The following is a 21105-nucleotide window of genomic DNA, read 5'->3' as shown; positions in this document are numbered from 1 at the left end:
GCAAACACATATAAAATGATCAAGAGGAATTGAGAAAGCAGACAGGGACAGGCTGCTTAAGAGGTGCAAAACAGGTACTTGGGAGTTCAGCTGGAAGTTAAAGACATATATGAGTCACAAGGATGTCAGGAAATATTTCAGTCTCAGGGTGGTCAGGAAGTGGAAAAAGTTGGGGAAAAAGTTCTCCACTCCTTTATTTATGAACCGATTACATTCATTTTTGGTGTACTATTTTTTTTTTTTTTTTTTTTTTTTTCAACAAGTCGGCCGTCTCCCACCGAGGCAGGGTGACCCAAAAAAGAAAGAAAATCCCCAAAAAGAAAATACTTTCATCATCATTCAACACTTTCACCACACTCGCACATTATCACTGTTTTTGCAGAGGTGCTCAGAATACAACAGTCTAGAAGCATAAACATATAAAGATACACAACATATCCCTCCAAACTGCCAATATCCCAAACCCCTCCTTTAAAGTGCAGGCATTGTACTTCCCATTTCCAGGACTCAAGTCCGACTATATGAAAATAACCGGTTTCCCTGAATCCCTTCACTAAATATTACCCTGCTCACACTCCAACAGATCGTCAGGTCCCAAGTACCATTCGTCTCCATTCACTCCTATCTAACACGCTCACGCACGCTTGCTGGAAGTCCAAGCCCCTTACCCACAAAACCTCCTTTACCCCCTCTCTCCAACCCTTTCGAGGACGACCCCTACCCCGCCTGCCTTCCCCTATAGATTTATATGCTTTCCATGTCATTCTACTGTGATCCATTCTCTCTAAATGACCAAACCACCTCAACAACCCCTCTTCTGCCCTCTGACTAATACTTTTATTAACTCCACACCTTCTCCTAATTTCCACACTCCGAATTTTCTGCATAATATTTACACCACACATTGCCCTTAAACAGGACATCTCCGCTGCCTCCAACCGTCTCCTCGCTGCTGCATTTACCACCCAAGCTTCACACCCATATAAGAGTGTTGGTACTACTATACTTTCATACATTCCCTTCTTTGCCTCCATAGATAACGTTTTTTGACTCCACATATACCTCAATGCACCACTCACCTTTTTTCCCTCATCAATTCTATGATTAACCTCATCCTTCATAAATCCATCCGCCGACACGTCAACTCCCAAGTATCTGAAAACATTCACTTCTTCCATACTCCTCCTCCCCAATTTGATATCCAATTTTTCTTTATCTAAATCATTTGACACCCTCATCACCTTACTCTTTTCTATGTTCACTTTCAACTTTCTACCTTTACACACATTCCCAAACTCATCCACTAACCTTTGCAATTTTTCTTTAGAATCTCCCATAAGCACAGTATCATCAGCAAAAAGTAACTGTGTCAATTCCCATTTTGAATTTGATTCCCCATAATTTAATCCCACCCCTCTCCCAAACACCCTAGCATTTACTTCCTTTACAACCCCATCTATAAATATATTAAACAACCATGGTGACATTACACATCCCTGTCTAAGACCTACTTTTACCGGGAAGTAGTCTCCCTCTCTTCTACACACCCTAACCTGAGCCTCACTATCCTCATAAAAACTCTTTACAGCATTTAATAACTTACCACCTATTCCATATACTTGCAACATCTGCCACATTGCTCCTCTATCCACTCTATCATATGCCTTTTCTAAATCCATAAATGCAATAAAAACTTCCCTATCTTTATCTAAATACTGTTCACATATATGCTTCAATGTAAACACCTGATCTACACATCCCCTACCCACTCTAAAACCTCCTTGCTCATCCGCAATCCTACATTCTGTCTTACCTCTAATTCTTTCAATTATAACCCTACCGTACACTTTTCCTGGTATACTCAGTAAGCTTATTCCTCTATAATTTTTACAGTCTCTTTTGTCCCCTTTCCCTTTATATAAAGGGACTATACATGCTCTCTGCCAATCCCTAGGTACCTTCCCCTCTTTCATACATTTATTAAACAAAAGTACCAACCACTCCAACACTATATCCCCCCCTGCTTTTAACATTTCTATCATGATCCCATCAGTTCCAGCTGCTTTACCCCCTTTCATTTTACGTAATGCCTCACGTACCTCCCCCACACTTACATTCTGCTCTTCTTCACTCCTAAAAGATGGTATACCTCCCTGACCAGTGCATGAAATTACTGCCTCTGTTTCTTCCTTAACATTTAAAAGTTCCTCAAAATATTCTCGCCATCTACCCAATACCTCCATCTCCCCATCTACTAACTCCCCTACTCTGTTTTTAACTGACAAATCCATATTTTCCCTAGGCTTTCTTAACTTGTTTAACTCACTCCAAAATTTTTTCTTATTTTCATTAAAATTTCTTGACAGTGCCTCTCCCACTCTATCATCTGCTCTCCTTTTGCACTCTCTCACCACTCTCTTTACCTTTCTTTTACTCTCCATATACTCTGCTCTTCTTATAACACTTCTGCTTTGTAAAAACCTCTCATAAGCTACCTTTTTCTCTTTTATCACACCCTTTACTTCATCATTCCACCAATCACTCCTCTTTCCTCCTGCCCCCACCCTCCTATAACCACAAACTTCTGCCCCACATTCTAATACTGCATTTTTAAAACTATTCCAACCCTCTTCAACCCCCCCACTACTCATCTTTGCACTAGCCCACCTTTCTGCCAATAGTCGCTTATATCTCACCCGAACTTCCTCCTCCCTTAGTTTATACACTTTCACCTCCCTCTTACTTGTTGTTGCCACCTTCCTGTTTTCCCATCTACCTCTTACTCTAACTGTAGCTACAACTAAATAATGATCCGATATATCAGTTGCCCCTCTATAAACATGTACATCCTGGAGCCTACCCATCAACCTTTTATCCACCAATACATAATCTAATAAACTACTTTCATTACGTGCTACATCATACCTTGTATATTTATTTAATCTCTTTTTCATAAAATATGTATTACTTATTACCAAATTTCTTTCTACACATAGCTCAATTAAAGGCTCCCCATTTACATTTACCCCTGGCACCCCAAATTTACCTACTACTCCCTCCATAACATTTTTACCCACTTTAGCATTAAAATCCCCAACCACTATTACTCTCACACTTGATTCAAAACTCCCCACGCATTCACTCAACATTTCCCAAAATCTCTCTCTCTCCTCTACACTTCTCTCTTCTCCAGGTGCATACACGCTTATTATAACCCACTTTTCACATCCAATCTTTATTTTACTCCACATAATCCTTGAATTAATACATTTATAGTCCCTCTTTTCCTGCCATAGCTTATCCTTCAACATTATTGCTACTCCTTCTTTAGCTCTAACTCTATTTGAAACCCCTGACCTAATCCCATTTATTCCTCTCCACTGAAACTCTCCCACCCCCTTCAGCTTTGTTTCACTTAAAGCCAGGACATCCAGCTTCTTCTCATTCATAACATCCACAATCATCTCTTTCTTATCATCTGCACAACATCCACGCACATTCAGACTTCCCACTTTGACAATTTTCTTCTTCTTATTCTTTTTAGTAATCTTTACAGGAAAAGGGGTTACTAGCCCATTGTTCCCGGCATTTTAGTTGACTTTTACAACACGCATGGCTTACGGAGGAAAGATTCTTATTCCACTTCCCCATGGATATAAAAGGAAAATTAATAAGACCAAGAACTATTAAGATAAAATCAAAGAAAACTCAGATGAGTGTGTATAAATAAATGTGTACATGTATGTGTAGTGTGACCTAAGTGTAAGTAGAAGTAGCAAGACATGCCTGTAATCTTGCATATTTATGAGACAGACAAAAGACATCAGCAATCCTACCATCATGTAAAACAATCACAGGCTTCGTTTTACACTCACTTGGCAGGACGGTAGTACCTCCCTGGGTGGTTGCTGTCTACCAACCTACTACTAGAAGCTTATATTAAAGAGCCTTTGCTGAAGTTTCAATCATATCGGCCAAAAAGGAAATGAAATATGCAAAATTTACGAAAAATTACATTTGGCAGTACTCAAGTACTCAGTGGTACTTGGAAAAGTGGTTTTGACACTTGCTGCTGATAGAACACTTCTAATTCCATCATATTTGAAGCCCCAATTATATAATAAATCTTACGTTCATGCTAAAAAAAATAAAGTTTCATAACACTTTTTTGACATTTTGGAAGATGTCGGTCTTGTTGCCCACACAAATCTGAAAATATTTGGGATACTTCAGAAACGTTTCTGACATTTTGTAAAGCAATCATTCTTCTATGTTTGTTGTGAAAATCAAGTCAATTCATTCATAAATAAGGATGGAGAATCCATAAATAGGTAAATAACTTACTTTCGAGATATAGGCCAAAGCGCGCGGCACCCCAGGTGCCCGGGAAATATTTTTTTTCCCCGAAAAATTCGCTTTATTTTACACTTTTTCCGTGACCTACGAGTGTTTATTACAGTTAACCATTGTAAATCTCCGTTTTCTCTCATCACTGATGAGAGAACGGACCCTTTCTTCACCTTCAGGGCAAATATCGATAGAAATTTTTTCCTTGGGGCATCATATTATGCTATATATTATTTTTTAAGGTGTACTTTTTATGTTTATATGCTATTATTATATTGCATTATGTCATAATAGATCAATTGTGATAGATAAATAAGCCTTATAATTGATATTAGCGTGGGTATGGAATATTTTGTTGGCTGGAGGTGTCGGCCATTTTATGCAATATTCCCAGGTGTTCCCGATTGGTTCCTTGATCATATTATCTCCGCCCACTCTGCCATGATCTCAGATGGTGAATTTGTATTATATTAGACAAAAGATATAAGAAAAGGATAAAAATAACACGGGGAAAAACGTAAACAAAACCGAGTCAGCGCTTCTTACGCAATATGTCGCGTCAGCGCTGTCACCATGCCTGTTATAAATGGCTGTAATTCCTTTTAGAAACATCGTACAAGGATAATAATTATACCAGAGTGTAGCCAGAAAGTTCAGCTATTTTTTGGTAACAATAACTCAATTTTCATATTTCTTCGAGTGTTTTCTCTCTCCACGCTCCGAAACCTTCAACTCCCCCAAGGAGGGGTTTAGGATATTGGCAGTTTGGAGGGACGTCTAAACTGTCGTATATGAGCGCCTCTGCAAAGACAGTGATTATGTATGAGTGATGGTGAAAGTGTTGAATGATGATGAAAGTCTTTTCTTTCATTTTGGATTTTTCTTTCTTTTTGGGTCACCTTGCCTCAGTGGGGAGTGGCCAACATGTTGGAAAAAAAATAAAAGGAAAATCATACACCCAGGAAAGAAATTGATGGATGTGTGTGTGTGTGGCTCCTTATTTTTTTTAGGTCACCTTACTGCTTTGCTAAAAAACTACATATATATTTAAACAGTATATGTCTGTGCCTACTTTCGTTTTGCCTTTTGGGCCTCCTTGCCTCAATGGGATACGGCTGGTTTGTTGAAAGAAAGAAGAAAGATGTATGTGCCTGCATTCTGAAAGAGAGTTGGGGATGTTTCAGTAGGAGTACTGTGGAGAGGATTTTGGGGGTCAATGCCCCTGCAGCTTGGTCTGAGACCAGGCCTCATGGTGGATCAGGGGCTGATTGTCCAGCCTGTTACTGCTGGCCACACGCAAACTGATGTACGAACCACAGCTCGGTTGGTCAGGTACTGACTTTAGGTGCCTGTCCAGTGCCTTCTTGAGGACAGCCAAGGGTCTGACTGTGATGTCTACACACTTCTAGAAAGATAGTGTTTGAGTGAATGTTGGTGAATGTGGTTTCCTCTTGGTCACTCTGCTTTAGTGGGAGAGAGCCATTCGGTTAAAAATATATGTATGTACATTCTCACCTATATGTGATTGCAGGGGTCAAGTCTTAGCTCTCAGCCCCACACCTTAATATGCCACTTTCCAAATTCACTTCTAGCCTAATTGGCCCTATTATACCTATTCTTAAAACTGTATGGAGTCTCCCTTCACTTCTTCATTAAAGTGCAAGCATTGTACTGTCCACTTCCAGGACTCAAGTCCGGCTAACTGGAAAAATTAGTTAACCTTGCCAGGAGTTGAGCCTGGCATCTTCTGACCATAGTCAGATGTGTTATCCATTTCCTTTTCTCAGTTTAAAATTCTTTAATAGGCTGCCCTCTGTAACTTTCTGAAATCTTGAAATCAACCTCAAGCATTAAATAAGGGATGACTATGCATACTCAGAATTACAAATAAAGATTTATTACAAAAATTATTACATAATCAATTGCATTTATTATGTAACTCACCCAAGACATGCAGCATAAAAAATATATATAAAAAATTAGCACGAGAAGACAAAAAAAAAAATACCCGTATGTAAGCTGAATTTCCGCTAAAATATTTAAGTTGGGCAAATAAAATATTTATTATAATAGTTTTGTATTTTGCGTTACAGCTGAAGATGAATGAGCTACAAGTAATCTAGACTCTATTCCACCAAATATTTTAATTTCTGGTCGGCAAAACTAATTCCGACATCCAGCGAGCGGATCTCTTTTCTCTTGCGACGCACACAGATGGTCCCTTCCACACACTCACCTGTAACACCAAAAAGCAAACACATTAGCATTGGTAGAAAGAATAACAAGGGGCTTGGACATCTAGCAGGCATGTGTGAGTGTGTTAGCTAGGGGTGGAGATACAGTAAATGGTTTTTGGTAACTGACAAGCTGTTAGAGTGTGAGCAGGTCTATATTTTGTGAAGGGATTTGGGGAAAACAGTTAGCCAGACTTGAATCCTGGAGTTGGGAGGTACAGTGCCTGCACTCTAAAGGAGGGGTTTGGGACATTTGCTATTTAGAGATGTCTAAACTATTGTATCTTTGCACCTCTGGCAAGACAGTGATAGTGTCTTTTTCAGGTAACACTACCTCAGTGGGAGACAGCCAGAGAGTTAAAAAAAAAATGTGATCCCCACTTAACAATCATTTACAAAACCTTTTATATAGAAAAAAGCACATGTCACCGGACTAGTTTTTTTTTGCACTGTGTAGAGCTTTATTAAACAGAAACACTGCCCTAATAAAAACTTCTTTGATTCATGAAAAAAGGATCATAGCATTAATTTCTTGGATTAAAAGGCAAAAAAGGTTCCATTTAAAAATGTCTATAAATATGCACAGCATTTTGGACAGATTTATAGCACAGTAATCAATGTTCCAAAGCTTTCTATTAATATATTTTATGTTTGTACTTCCCATGTCCAGAAATCGAAACTGGCAGGCCGGACTTAATTTCTGGAGATGGGAAATACAGTGTCTGCACTCTGAAGGAGGGGTGTTAATGTTGCAGTTTTATAACTGTAGTGTAAGCACGCCTCTGGCAAGACAGCGATGGAGCGAATGATGATGAAAATTTCTTTTTCAGGCCACCCTACCTTGGTGGGAAACGGCCGATGTGTTAATAAAAAAAGAAAAAAACCCACCAGGAACTCACTCATGATGTGACTATACACAGATTTTTTTGCCAAAAATACTGAAATTGTTAAAAGTTAAAAATATTGGCAAATGTAAATTTTTTTTTTCAACAAGTCAGCCGCCTCCCACCGAGGCAGGGTGACCCAAAAAGAAAAAACTTTCACCCTCATTCAACACTTTCACCTCACTCACACATTATCACTGTCTTTGCAGAGGTGCCCAGATACAACAGTTTAGAAGCATATATAGAGATATATAACATATCCCTCCAAAATGCCAATATCCCAAACCCCTCCTTTAAAGTGCAGGCATTGTACTTCCCATTTCCAGTACTCCAGTCCAGCTATATAAAAATAACTGTAAATTTTTTATTTTTCCACATGATACATAGTTTCTAAAAATTGGATGACATCTAATAGTATGCAAAAAGAAACAGGTGATATCACAATATGAAAAATAACCACAGTGAAAAAATGATGAAATTCCAAGAGTTTTCATGATTTCTCACATTATCAAGAAATAGTGAAAATGTGAAAAATCATGAAAGTACTTGGAATTTCCCTATTTTTTCATTGTGGTTATTTTGCATCTAACAGTAACTGTGGCATACCCCTGGTTATGCAGCATTCTATAATTTAACAAACCCTGATTCAATGCACCTCAATATAACAGACTTATGAAATACGGGACAAAATTCACTGGGTCAGAGTATTTCTAAACAACGGACAAAGTCCATTATTTACAAAACTGTCTGTTACTGTTATGCTCAAGTCAAAACAATCGCTGATTAAGCTGATGAAACACAAAAAATCCATTAAGACAACAAGTATATGTATATGGCAAACAACTTCAAGCAAAACCGATGGCACAAAAGAGAACATTATACCTGCAAAAGAGTGAGATCAAGGGCAGTTGATTAAGCATAAAAATTAAGACTACAGCCTCACCTCACTTAATGACAGAGTTCCGTTCCTAAGACCACGTCGTTAAACGAATTCACCGCAAAGCGAGCATACTATAATGGTACAGTGGACCCTCGGGTAACGGCATTAATCTGTTCCAGAGAGCTTGCCTTTAACCGATTTTGCAGTTAGCCGAATTAATTTTCCCCATAGAAATAATGGAAATCCAATTAATCCGTTCCAGACACCCAAAAGTATTAAACAAAATAATTTTTTTTACATGAAATATACATTTCCCTACACAGAAAATAATGTGACAGGCACAATAAGATAAGATAAAATTTCATTCGGATTTTTAACCCCAGAGGGTTAGCCACCCAGGATAACCCAAGAAAGCCAATGCGTCGTCGAGGACTGTCTAACTTATTTCCATTGGGGTCCTTAATCTTGTCCCCCAGGATGCGACCCACACCAGTCGACTAACACCCAGGTACCTATTTGCTGCTAGGTGAACAGGACAAGTGTAAGGAAACGTGTCAAAATGTTTCCACCCGCCGGGAATCGAACCCGGGCCCTCCATGTGTGAAGCGGGAGCTTTAGCCACCAGGCCACCCAAGAAAAACCAAGAAAACAATACTGAAATGACACTTACCTTTATTGAGGACTTATTGATGAGTGACGAGATGGGAGGAAGGGAGATGATGGAGGTGTACTATTGTTTGGAAGGGAAATCCCCTTCCACAAAGACTTCAGGTAACAAGTCCTTTTCTGGGGTTACCTCCCTTCTTTGTTTTTTAATGCCACTAGGACCAGCTTGAGAGTCACTGGACCCCTGTCGCACAAAGTATCTGTCCAGAGAGCTATGTTTCTGGCATCTCTTTAAGATTTCCCTAAAATGGGACACAAGAGTGTCATTGTACATGTTGCCAATACGGCTTGCAACAGCTGTATCAGGATAATGTTCATCCATAAATGCTTGCACCTTTATCCACAATGTACAAATGTCCTTAATCTTTGACGAAGGCAACTTTCTCCATCTCTCTTCCTCCTCCTCTGAAGCAAATTCCTGAGCTGTGAACTGTTGCTGTTGCACATGCTCTTGCAGCTCTGTAGTGGTTAGCTCTGCATCGTCATCCTCCACCAACTTTTCCACATCCTCACCACTAACCTCCAACCCTATGGACTTCCCCAATGCCACAACAGATTCCACAACTGGCATAGGCTCCTCAGGGTTAGCCCCAAACCCTTCAAAATCCCTCTCTGTACACATTCTGGCCACAATTTTCTCCAAGCAGAGTTCCAAGTCCTACAAGTCACTCCCTCCCAAGTCTTACCTATAAGGTTTATGCAAATGAGGATACTGAAGTGGTCTTTCCAGAACTCTCTTAAGGGCAATTTAGTGTCTGAGGTCACTTCAAAGCACTTTTGAAACACTGCTTTGGTGTACAGTTTTTTGAAGTTTGAAATGACCTGCTGGTCCATGGGCTGGAGGAGAGGAGTGGTATTAGCAGGCAAAAACTTCACTTTGATGAAGCTTAACTCCCCCACAATTTGCTCCTCCAAGTCTTGAGAATGAGCAGGAGCATATTCCATTACCAGGCAGCACTTGAGTGGCAATTTATTTTCCAGGAAGTATTTTTTCACACTGGGGGCCAAACACGTCATAGAACCAATCAAAGAAAATATCCTTAGTGACCCATGCCTTACTGTTTGCTCTCCACATCACACAATTTAGCCTTGACCACATTGTTTTTCTTGAACACTCTGGGAGTTTCAGAGTGATACACAAGTAAAGGCTTCACTTTGCAATCCCCACTAGCATTACTACAAAACATGAGAGTTAGCCTGTCTTTCACAGGCTTGTGTCCTGGGAGTGCCTTTTCCTCCTGAGTAATGTAGGTCCTGTTTGGCATTTTCTTCCAAAACAGGAGGCCTGTTTCATCACAATTGAACACTTGTTGGGGTTTTAATTTTTCAGTCTCTATGTACCCCTTAAAGTCCTGCACATATTTTTCAGCCGCTTTTTGGTCAGAAATGGCAGCCTCACCACGCCTTTCACAATGTGTATGCCACTACGATTCTTAAATCTCTTAAACCAGTCTTTGCTGGCCTTAAATTCACTAACTAGTTTCAGGCATTTTCTTTATCAGATCATCATGCAACTGCCTTGCCTTTTCCCGTATTTTTTTTTTTTATTTTTTTTTTATTATCACACTGGCCGATTCCCACCAAGGCAGGGTGGCCCGAAAAAGAAAAACTTTCACCATCATTCACTTCATCACTGTCTTGCCAGAAGGGTGCTTTACACTACAGTTTTTAAACTGCAACATTAACACCCCTCCTTCAGAGTGCAGGCACTGTACTTCCCATCTCCAGGACTCAAGTCCGGCCTGCCGGTTTCCCTGAACCCCTTCATAAATGTTACTTTGCTCACACTCCAACAGCACGTCAAGTGTGATGAATGGTTTGAAAAACCGACAAGTTGAAGATTGAGACACTTATGCAGCATATGGGAATCTTTATTCAGGAAACGTTTCGCCACACAGTGGCTTCATCAGTCCAATACAAAGAGGAAGGCGTAAGGAGAGGAGGAGAATGAGGTAATCAGTCCCTCAACCTGGAGTCGATGTGTTCAGTCCATCAATCTTGTAGAATATACAGCATAGGGCTGTAGACGTGGCTTATATACTGTAGTGAGGTGAGGTGAAGCAGGCGGAGGTGGGGTCATAGTGGTACCATCCACTAGTCGAAGTAGGTCTTCGTCCAAAGGTTGAACAAGTGTTGAAGAATTCTTTGTAACAAGATCCCATGATGCTGCAGTGTCTGACAGTTGTGATGAATGGTTTGAAAAACCGACAAGTTGAAGATTGAGACACTTATGCAGCATATGGGAATCTTTATTCAGGAAACGTTTCGCCACACAGTGGCTTCATCAGTCCAATACAAAGAGGAAGACGTAAGGAGAGGAGGAGAATGAGGTAATCAGTCCTTATGCAGCATCATTCAGGAAACGTTTCTGGATCAGTCGAGGAAGACGTGTGTAATCAGTCCATCAATCTTGTAGAATATACAGCATAGGGCCGTAGACGTGGCTTATATACTGTAGTGAGGTGAGGTGAAGCAGGCGGAGGCGGGGTCATAGTGATACCATCCACTAGTCGAAGTAGGTCTTCGTCCAAAGGTTGAACAAGTGTTGAAGAATTCTTTGTAACAAGATCCCATGATGCTGCAGTGTCTGACAGTTGTGATGAATGGTTTGAAAAAACGACAAGTTGAAGATTGAGACACTTATGCAGCATATGGGAATCTTTATTCAGGAAACGTTTTGCCACACAGTGGCTTCATCAGTCCAATACAAAGAGGAAGGCGTAAGGAGAAGAGGAGAATGAGGTGATCAGTCCCTCAACCTGGAGTCGATGTGTTCAGTCCATCAATCTTGTAGAATATACACCATAGGGCCGTCGGTTTTTCAAACCATTCATTACAACTGTCAGACACTGCAGCATCATGGGATCTTGTTACAAAGAATTCTTCAACACTTGTTCAACCTTTGGACGAAGACCTACTTCGACTAGTGGATGGTACCACTATGACCCCGCCTCCGCCTGCTTCACCTCACCTCACTACAGTATATAAGCCACGTCTACGGCCCTATGCTGTATATTCTACAAGATTGATGGACTGAACACATCGACTCCAGGTTGAGGGACTGACTACCTCATTCTCCTCCTCTCCTTACCCCTTCCTCTTTGTATTGGACTGATGAAGCCACTGTGTGGCGAAACGTTTCCTGAATAAAGATTCCCATATGCTGCATAAGTGTCTCAATCTTCAACTTGTCGGTTTTCAAACCATTCATCACAACTGTCAGACACTGCAGCATCATGGGATCTTGTTACAAAGAATTCTTCAACACTTGTTCAACCTTTGGACGAAGACCTACTTCGACTAGTGGATGGTACCACTATGACCCTGCCTCCGCCTGCTTCACCTCACCTCACTACAGTATATAAGCCACGTCTACGGCCCTATGCTGTATATTCTACAAGATTGATGGACTGAACACATCGACTCCAGGTTGAGGGACTGATTACCTCATTCTCCTCCTCTCCTTACGCCTTCCTCTTTGTATTGGACTGATGAAGCCACTGTGTGGCGAAACGTTTCCTGAATAAAGATTCCCATATGCTGCATAAGTGTCTCAATCTTCAGCACGTCAAGTATTAAAAACCATTTGTCTCCATTCACTCCTATCAAACACACTCACGCATGCCTGCTGGAAGTCCAAGCCCCTCGCATACAAAACCTCCTTTACCCCCTCCCTCCAACCTTTCCTAGGCCGACCCCTACCCCGCCTTCCTTCCACTACAGACTGATACACTCTTGAAGTCACTCTGTTTCGGTCCATTCTCTCTACATGTCCGAACCACCTCAACAACCCTTCCTCAGCCCTCTGGACAACAGTTTTGGTAATCCCGCACCTCCTCCTAACTTCCAAACTACGAATTCTCTGCATTATATTCACACCACACATTGCCCTCAGACATGACATCTCCACTGCCTCCAGCCTTCTCCTCGCTGCAACATTCATCACCCATGCTTCACACCCATATAAGAGCGTTGGTAAAACTATACTCTCATACATTCCCCTCTTTGCCTCCATGGACAAAGTTCTTTGTCTCCACAGACTCCTAAGTGCACCACTCACCCTTTTCCCCTCATCAATTCTATGATTCACCTCATCTTTCATAGACCCATCCGCTGACACGTCCACTCCCAAATATCTGAATACATTCACCTCCTCCATACTCTCTCCCTCCAATCTGATATCCAATCTTTCATCACCTAATCTTTTTGTTATCCTCATAACCTTACTCTTTCCTGTATTCACTTTTAATTTTCTTCTTTTGCACACCCTACCAAATTCATCCACCAATCTCTGCAGCTTCTCTTCAGAATCTCCCAAGAGCACAGTGTCATCAGCAAAGAGCAACTGTGACAACTCCCACTTTGTGTGTGATTCTTTATCTTTTAACTCCACACCTCTTGCCAAGACCCTCGCATTTACTTCTCTTACAACCCCATCTATAAATATATTAAACAACCATGGTGACATCACACATCCTTGTCTAAGGCCTACTTTTACTGGGAAAATATTTCCCTCTTTCCTACATACTCTAACTTGAGCTTCACTATCCTCATAAAAACTCTTCACTGCTTTCAGTAACCTACCTCCTACTCCATACACCTGCAACATCTGCCACATTGCCCCCCTATCCACCCTGTCATGTGCCTTTTCCAAATCCATAAATGCCACAAAGACCTCTTTAGCCTTATCTAAATACTGTTCACTTATATGTTTCACTGTATTACTGACTGAGAAACACTATCTCCTGATAATTGTTTCTCGATGATCCACACCAACAACAGTCTCTCCACATCTTCGAGTATTTGCGATCTCTGTTTCGTAAGCATACTTGCACCTTTCGCAACAACGGCTTTCTTGATTGCCTTTTTGTTGGCCAAGATAGTAGTGATGGTTGATTGGGGTTTGTTGTATAACCCGGCCAACTCAGAGACACGCACTCCACTTTCATACTTTGCTATTATCTCTTTCTTCAATTCAATAGTATTTCTCGCCCTTTTTACCACAGGGTTGGCACTAGAAGCTTTCTTTGGGCCCATGGTGGCTTATTTAGCAGTTACAAGCACTAAAAACAATGGAATAATACAAAATCTATTGCATGTACGCGTGGAATCATCCGCACTGGCTTGTAAACAATGGTACACTGGCTGTACCGGACAGGCGGGCAGCATTCATCCCGAACGTGGACATGTTCAGGACGAATGCCCTTAACTGAGTTCTTGGGTGTTAGCCGAGCCAACATTGACACAAAAACATGCCGCTATCTGATTTTGGCGTTAGGTGATGCCATCGTTACCCGAGGGTCCACTGTAGTGAGTTTGTGTCAACCATCTTTGACATTGTTTAAATGTCACCTCTGCACCATTTATAACATTTCTGCTATATTTTTAAAAATTTATACAGCAGTGCACTGTGTATTAAAATAAACAGAATTGAGGAAATTACCTCTAATATGCATTATTTAGGTATGAATACAGTGGTCCCTCAATAGTCGTCCAGCCTGAAAGTCGTCCATTTCAGAAATAGTCGCGTTATTTCGTCTAAACATTGGCTCGCAAATGGTCCGTTAACTTGCTAATCGTCTTTCATCCTGGACGCGTACTCACAGCTCTGAGCCGTGTCGGCCTCCCTTCCCAGCCAGTGTGACATTGTTTACCAGTGAGCGCCGGTCCCCTCACGAGTTCATATGAAATATTTCATAATATTCCATTCATTTTAGTGCTTGCAAGTGCTAAATAAGCTACCATGGCTCCAAAGAAAGCTCCTAGTGCCAAGCCTTTGGTAAAGAAGGTGAGAAATATGACTGAATGTAAGAAAAACATCATTGAACAATATGAAAGTGGCGTACGTGTGGGCGAACTGGCCAGGATGTATAACAAATCCCGTACAACCATATCTTCCATCATAGCCAAGAAAAAGGAAATCAAGGAAGCTGTTGTTGCAAAGGGGGTAAATATGCTGACAAAAATGAGATCAGCAGTACTCGAAGATGTTGAGAAGTTATTATTGGTGTGGATAAACGAGAAACAATTAGCAGGAGATAGTCTCATGACGTTGATTATTTGTGAAAAGGCTAGGCAGTTGCATGACGATTTGGTAAAGAAATTGCCTGCAACTAGTGGTGATGTGAGTGAATTTAAGGCCAGCAAACGCTGGTTTGAGAGATTTAAGAAGCGTACTGGCATACACAGTGTGATAAGGCATGGTGAGGCTGCCAGTTCGGAACAAAAACTGGCTGAAAAATATGTGCAGGAATTCAAGGAGTACATAGAGGCTGAAGGACTGAAACCTGAACAAGTGTTCAAGTGTGATGAAACAGGCCTCTTTTGGAAGAAAATGCCAAAGAGGACCTACATTACTCAGGAAGAAAAGGGACTGCCAGGACACAAGCCTATGAAAGACAGGCTGACGCTCATGTTCTGTGCTAATGCTAGTGGGGATTTCAAAGCGAAGCCGTTACTAGTGTACCATTTTGAAAATCCCAGAGTGTTCAAGAAAAACAATGTTATGAAGAGTAAATTGTGTGTGTTTTGGAGATCTAATAATAAGGCATGGGTCACGAGAGAAATTTTCATCGAGTGGTTCAATGAAGTGTTTGGCCCTAATGTGAAGAATTACCTCCTGGAAAAGAAATTAGATCTCAAGTGCCTTCTAGTAATGGACAATGCACCTGCTCATCCTCCAAACTCGGATGACCTAATTTTGAAGGAGTTTGGGTTCATCACAGTAAAGTTCTTGCCCCTGAATACCACTCCTCTCCTCCAGCCCATGGACCAGCAAGTCATTTCAAACTTTAAAAAACTCTACACCAAAGCAATGTTTGAAAGGTGCTTTAATGTGACCTCAGACACTCACTTGACCCTAAGAGATTTTTGGAAAGAACACTTCAGTATTCTCCATTGCATAAGCCTTATAGGTAAGGCTTGGGAGGGAGTGACTACCAGGACTTTGAACTCTGCTTGGAGAAACTTGTGGCCAGATTGTGTCCACAGGAGGGATTTTGAAGGGTTTGAGGCAGCCCCTGATGAGCCTATGTCAGTTGTGAACTCTATTGTGGCATTTGGGAGTTCCATGGGGTTGGATGTGAGTTTGGAGGATGTGGAAGAGTTGGTGGAAGACCACAATGAAGAGCTAACCACAGTGGAACTGCAAGAGCTTCAGCAGGAAGAGAAACAGATCGCAACTCAGAATCTTGCTGCAGAGGAGGAGGAAGAGAGATGGAAGAACGTGCATTCTTCGGAAATTAAGGAGATTTTTGAAATGTGGAGTAGGATGGAAAGATTTATGGAGAAACATCACCCTGAGAAGGATGTTGCAAGCCATATTGGCAACTTGTATAGTGACAGAGTCTTGGCCCATTTTAGGGAAGTTTTAAAGAGACGCCAGAAACAGAGCTCTCTGGACAGTTTTTTTGCGAGACAGGACTCCAGTGACTCTCAAGCTGGTCCTAGTGGCATTAAGAAACAGAGAAGAGAAGTAACCCCAGAAAAGCAATTGGTACCTGAGGTGTTGATGGAAGGGGATTCCCCTTCCAAACAGTAATTCAATCTCTCTCCTCCTCCAGTCTTCCATACACTAAGAAGAATCGCCAATAAAGGTAAGTCTTATGCTGTTAATGTTTCATTCATCGTGTCCCATTGTATTGTTTATGTACTACATCTATATTTTATGTAAAAAACTTTTTTGTTTTAATACTTCTGGGTGTCAGGAACGGATTAATTGTATTTTCATTATTTCTTATGGGGAAAATTGATTCGAAAATCGTCTATTTCAATAATAGTCGCACTTCTAGGAATGGATTAAGGACGATAATTGAGGGACCACTGTACTTCTTTTTCTTTTTAGTAGGCTGTACAGGAAAAGGGGATACTAGATCATTGTTCCCGGCATTTTAGTTAACTTTTACAACATGCTGAAAGTATTTTCGTTTTGGGGATTTTCTTTCTTTTTGGGTCACCCTGCCTAGGTGGGAGACGGCCAACTTGTTGAAGAAAAAAAAAAAAAAGGTATGAATACTGGTCGAAGAGCCTGTCGTAAGTCTGAGCCATCGGTAAACGATTATGTCACTAAGTGAGGAGAGGCTGTATATGGGATGTAGGGCATACAGGTGCTCCTTGACTTGTGATGTGGTTACTTTCCGACAAACCCACCATAAATAAAAAATATCCTAAGTCGAATACGAACATGATATGCTAAATAAATAAGTACATAAATAACTATTGTTACTGAATAAGTAAATAAACAAATAATTAACTAAATACCAGAATTGAAAAGTAAATTAACCAGCAGCAAAGTGGCAAGTTACAGACTTGCCACCTTCATGCTGGGTAATTACCTCAAATTTCACCTCCAAAGTAATTGCTTTTGCACTATCATAAAGTTGAAATATCATAAGTTGAATCACTGTAAGTCAATAACTTGATACTTACCTTTTTTAATAATATATGGACTAGGCAAATAAAATATTGTTTGCTTCCAGTGAGTAGGTTTGGCTTGTGGTCCCGTGGAGAAAAATACTGGGCTCGGCATGTCAAAGTAGGTGTCGAAATATCCGACAAATCCTGTGAGTTTACCATCTCTCTTAACCGTCAGGCTGAACTTGGAGGTAAACTCAGTATCGTTTGGGGTAATTTTCATGAGGTCAAAATCAGCAATTTGAACTGGAAGAAGAAGAGGCAAGATTAAAGACAGGTGTTAAACTTGGAAGGAAAATACTTAGCAAATGAATCCATCTTTAAATATTTCACGACATTCCTAAAATTCACGAAGAGCAGTGCTTGCCACCCCCCTGCACACCCACCCACCTACCCACCCACCTACCCACCCACACCCACACCCACCCACACCCACCCACACACACCCACCCACACACCCACACATACTCACACCTCCCCACCCACCCCCACCCACCCACACACACACCCACACCCACACCCACCCACCCACACCCACCCCCACCCACACACACCCGCCCACACCCACCCACACACAAAATTCAATCACTACAATTCTTTGCAACAAAGAAAAAATAGCACAAAACTACCTGAGATGGCCCTAAAATTTAACTTAATTTAATCACAATATCATGACTGTTGTGCAAAAAAAAATTATTTCACAATTTTGTTCTTCTCGAGCACCTGAACATTTGTGAAATTCTCAAGAACTCGCACTCTAAGCCATAAACACAACAACAACAATGATGTGTAATGTGTAATTTGCCAGAAATTCATTTCATAGCCAGTGACTTTCTTCCGTGCCTACCAGTGGGTGAGATGTTATCAACAAATTTTGTTGAAAATAAGAAAAAGTTTTGGAGTGAGATTAACAAGTTAAGAAAGCCTAGAGAACAAATGGATTTGTCAGTTAAAAATAGGAGAGGAGAGTTATTAAATGGAGAGTTAGAGGTATTGGGAAGATGGAAGGAATATTTTGAGGAATTGTTAAATGTTGATGAAGATAGGGAAGCTGTGATTTCGTGTATAGGGCAAGGAGGAATAACATCTTGTAGGAGTGAGGAAGAGCCAGTTGTGAGTGTGGGGGAAGTTCGTGAGGCAGTAGGTAAAATGAAAGGGGGTAAGGCAGCCGGGATTGATGGGATAAAGATAGAAATGTTAAAAGCAGGTGGGGATATAGTTTTGGAGTGGTTGGTGCAATTATTTAATAAATGTATGGAAGAGGGTAAGGTACCTAGGGATTGGCAGAGAGCATGCATAGTTCCTTTGTATAAAGGCAAAGGGGATAAAAGAGAGTGCAAAAATTATAGGGGGATAAGTCTGTTGAGTGTACCTGGTAAAGTGTATGGTAGAGTTATAATTGAAAGAATTAAGAGTAAGACGGAGAATAGGATAGCAGATGAACAAGGAGGCTTTAGGAAAGGTAGGGGGTGTGTGGACCAGGTGTTTACAGTGAAACATATAAGTGAACAGTATTTAGATAAGGCTAAAGAGGTCTTTGTGGCATTTATGGATTTGGAAAAGGCGTATGACAGGGTGGATAGGGGGGCAATGTGGCAGATGTTGCAAGTGTATGGTGTAGGAGGTAGGTTACTGAAAGCAGTGAAGAGTTTTTACGAGGATAGTGAGGCTCAAGTTAGAGTATGTAGGAAAGAGGGAAATTTTTTCCCAGTAAAAGTAGGCCTTAGACAAGGATGTGTGATGTCACCGTGGTTGTTTAATATATTTATAGATGGGGTTGTAAGAGAAGTAAATGCGAGGGTCTTGGCAAGAGGCGTGGAGTTAAAAGATAAAGAATCACACAGAAAGTGGGAGTTGTCACAGCTGCTCTTTGCCGATGACACTGTGCTCTTGGGAGATTCTGAAGAGAAGTTGCAGAGATTGGTGGATGAATTTGGTAGGGTGTGCAAAAGAAGAAAATTAAAGGTGAATACAGGAAAGAGTAAGGTTATGAGGATAACAAAAAGATTAGGTGATGAAAGATTGAATATCAGATTGGAGGGAGAGAGTATGGAGGAGGTGAACGTATTCAGATATTTGGGAGTGGACGTGTCAGCGGATGGGTCTATGAAAGATGAGGTGAATCATAGAATTGATGAGGGAAAAAGAGTGAGTGGTGCACTTAGGAGTCTGTGGAGACAAAGAACTTTGTCCTTGGAGGCAAAGAGGGGAATGTATGAGAGTATAGTTTTACCAACGCTCTTATATGGGTGTGAAGCGTGGGTGATGAATGTTGCAGCGAGGAGAAGGCTGGAGGCAGTGGAGATGTCATGTCTGAGGGCAATGTGTGGTGTGAATATAATGCAGAGAATTCGTAGTTTGGAAGTTAGGAGGAGGTGCGGGATTACCAAAACTGTTGTCCAGAGGGCTGAGGAAGGGTTGTTGAGGTGGTTCGGACATGTAGAGAGAATGGAGGGAAACAGAATGACTTCAAGAGTGTATCAGTCTGTAGTGGAAGGAAGGCGGGGTAGGGGTCGGCCTAGGAAGGGTTGGAGGGAGGGGGTAAAGGAGGTTTTGTGTGCGAGGGGCTTGGACTTCCAGCAGGCATGCGTGAGCGTGTTTGATAGGAGTGAATGGAGACAAATGGTTTTTAATACTTGACGTGCTGTTGGAGTGTGAGCAAAGTAACATTTATGAAGGGATTCAGGGAAACCGGCAGGCCGGACTTGAGTCCTGGAGATGGGAAGTACAGTGCCTGCACTCTGAAGGAGGGGTGTTAATGTTGCAATTTAAAAACTGTAGTGTAAAGCACCCTTCTGGCAAGACAGTGATGGAGTGAATGATGGTGAAAGTTTTTCTTTTTCGGGCCACCCTGCCTTGGTGGGAATCGGCCGGTGTGATAATAAAAAAAAAAAAATAAAAAAAACTATATTAAGTAACAAAACAAGCCACAATACTGTGACTGGAGCGATACACAAATAACCTGCACATAGAAGAGAGAAGCTTACGACGACGTTTCGGTCCGACTTGGACCATTTACAAAGTCACACAGTGTGACTTTGTAAATGGTCCAAGTCAGACCGAAACGTCATCGTAAGCTCCTCTCTTCTATGTGCGGGTTATTTGTATAAACTATATTATTTATACTATATAAAGAAATGAAAATTGTATTATATTACATTCTAGTATCTACAATGATCATACTATTACTCTTGAATATAAAGTTAAGTATTTACTTAACTTTATATTCAAGAGTAACAGTATGATCACTGTAGATCTAAGAATAAACCATACCACGGGCGGGATTTGAACCCGCGGTCAGAGAGTCTCAAAACTCCAGACCGTTGTTAGATCTAAGAATGTAATATAATACAATTTTCATTTCTTTATATAGTATAAATAATGTAGTTTATATATAATAAAACACTGGTAGGCATGAAAGAAAGTCACTGGCTATGAAATGAATTTTGGACAAATTACACATAGACTGTTAAGTAGGACTTCTTATGCAGTTAACTACACTCTATTAAGATGTTCAGAGATAATAGTCCATGGAAGGTGAGCAGTGATTTTACTCGAGATTTCCAGCAAGCATGTGTGTTAGGTAAGAGTGAGTGGAAGCAAATGGTTTTTATGGCTTAATGTGCTGTTGGAGTATGAGCATACTAATATTTATGAAGAGATTCAGGTTAGCTGGACTTGA

General features: G+C 40.9%; 1 protein-coding gene across 4 annotated transcripts in view; it reads right to left on the bottom strand.

The window, feature by feature from the left end:
• Nucleotides 1-6228: 6228 nt before the first annotated feature.
• Art3 (arginine methyltransferase 3) overlaps nucleotides 6229-21105 on the bottom strand; it is a 64445-nt gene continuing 49568 nt past the window's right edge. For all 4 annotated transcript variants that reach the window (XM_070098441.1, XM_070098442.1, XM_070098443.1 and 1 more), the window contains exons 8-9: nucleotides 17439-17669; nucleotides 6229-6583 (exon numbers count right to left, since the gene is read on the bottom strand). In XM_070098441.1, the coding sequence (XP_069954542.1) occupies nucleotides 6474-6583; nucleotides 17439-17669 (341 nt within the window). In that variant the 3' untranslated portion in view covers nucleotides 6229-6473. The remainder of the gene's footprint in view (nucleotides 6584-17438; nucleotides 17670-21105) is intronic.

This window comes from Cherax quadricarinatus, chromosome 62 (genome assembly GCF_038502225.1).
Source record: "Cherax quadricarinatus isolate ZL_2023a chromosome 62, ASM3850222v1, whole genome shotgun sequence".
Classification (NCBI taxonomy): Eukaryota; Metazoa; Arthropoda; class Malacostraca; order Decapoda; family Parastacidae; genus Cherax; species Cherax quadricarinatus.
Note: the sequence above shows the minus strand (reverse complement) of the source record. Positions and strands in the feature narration are given on the sequence as shown.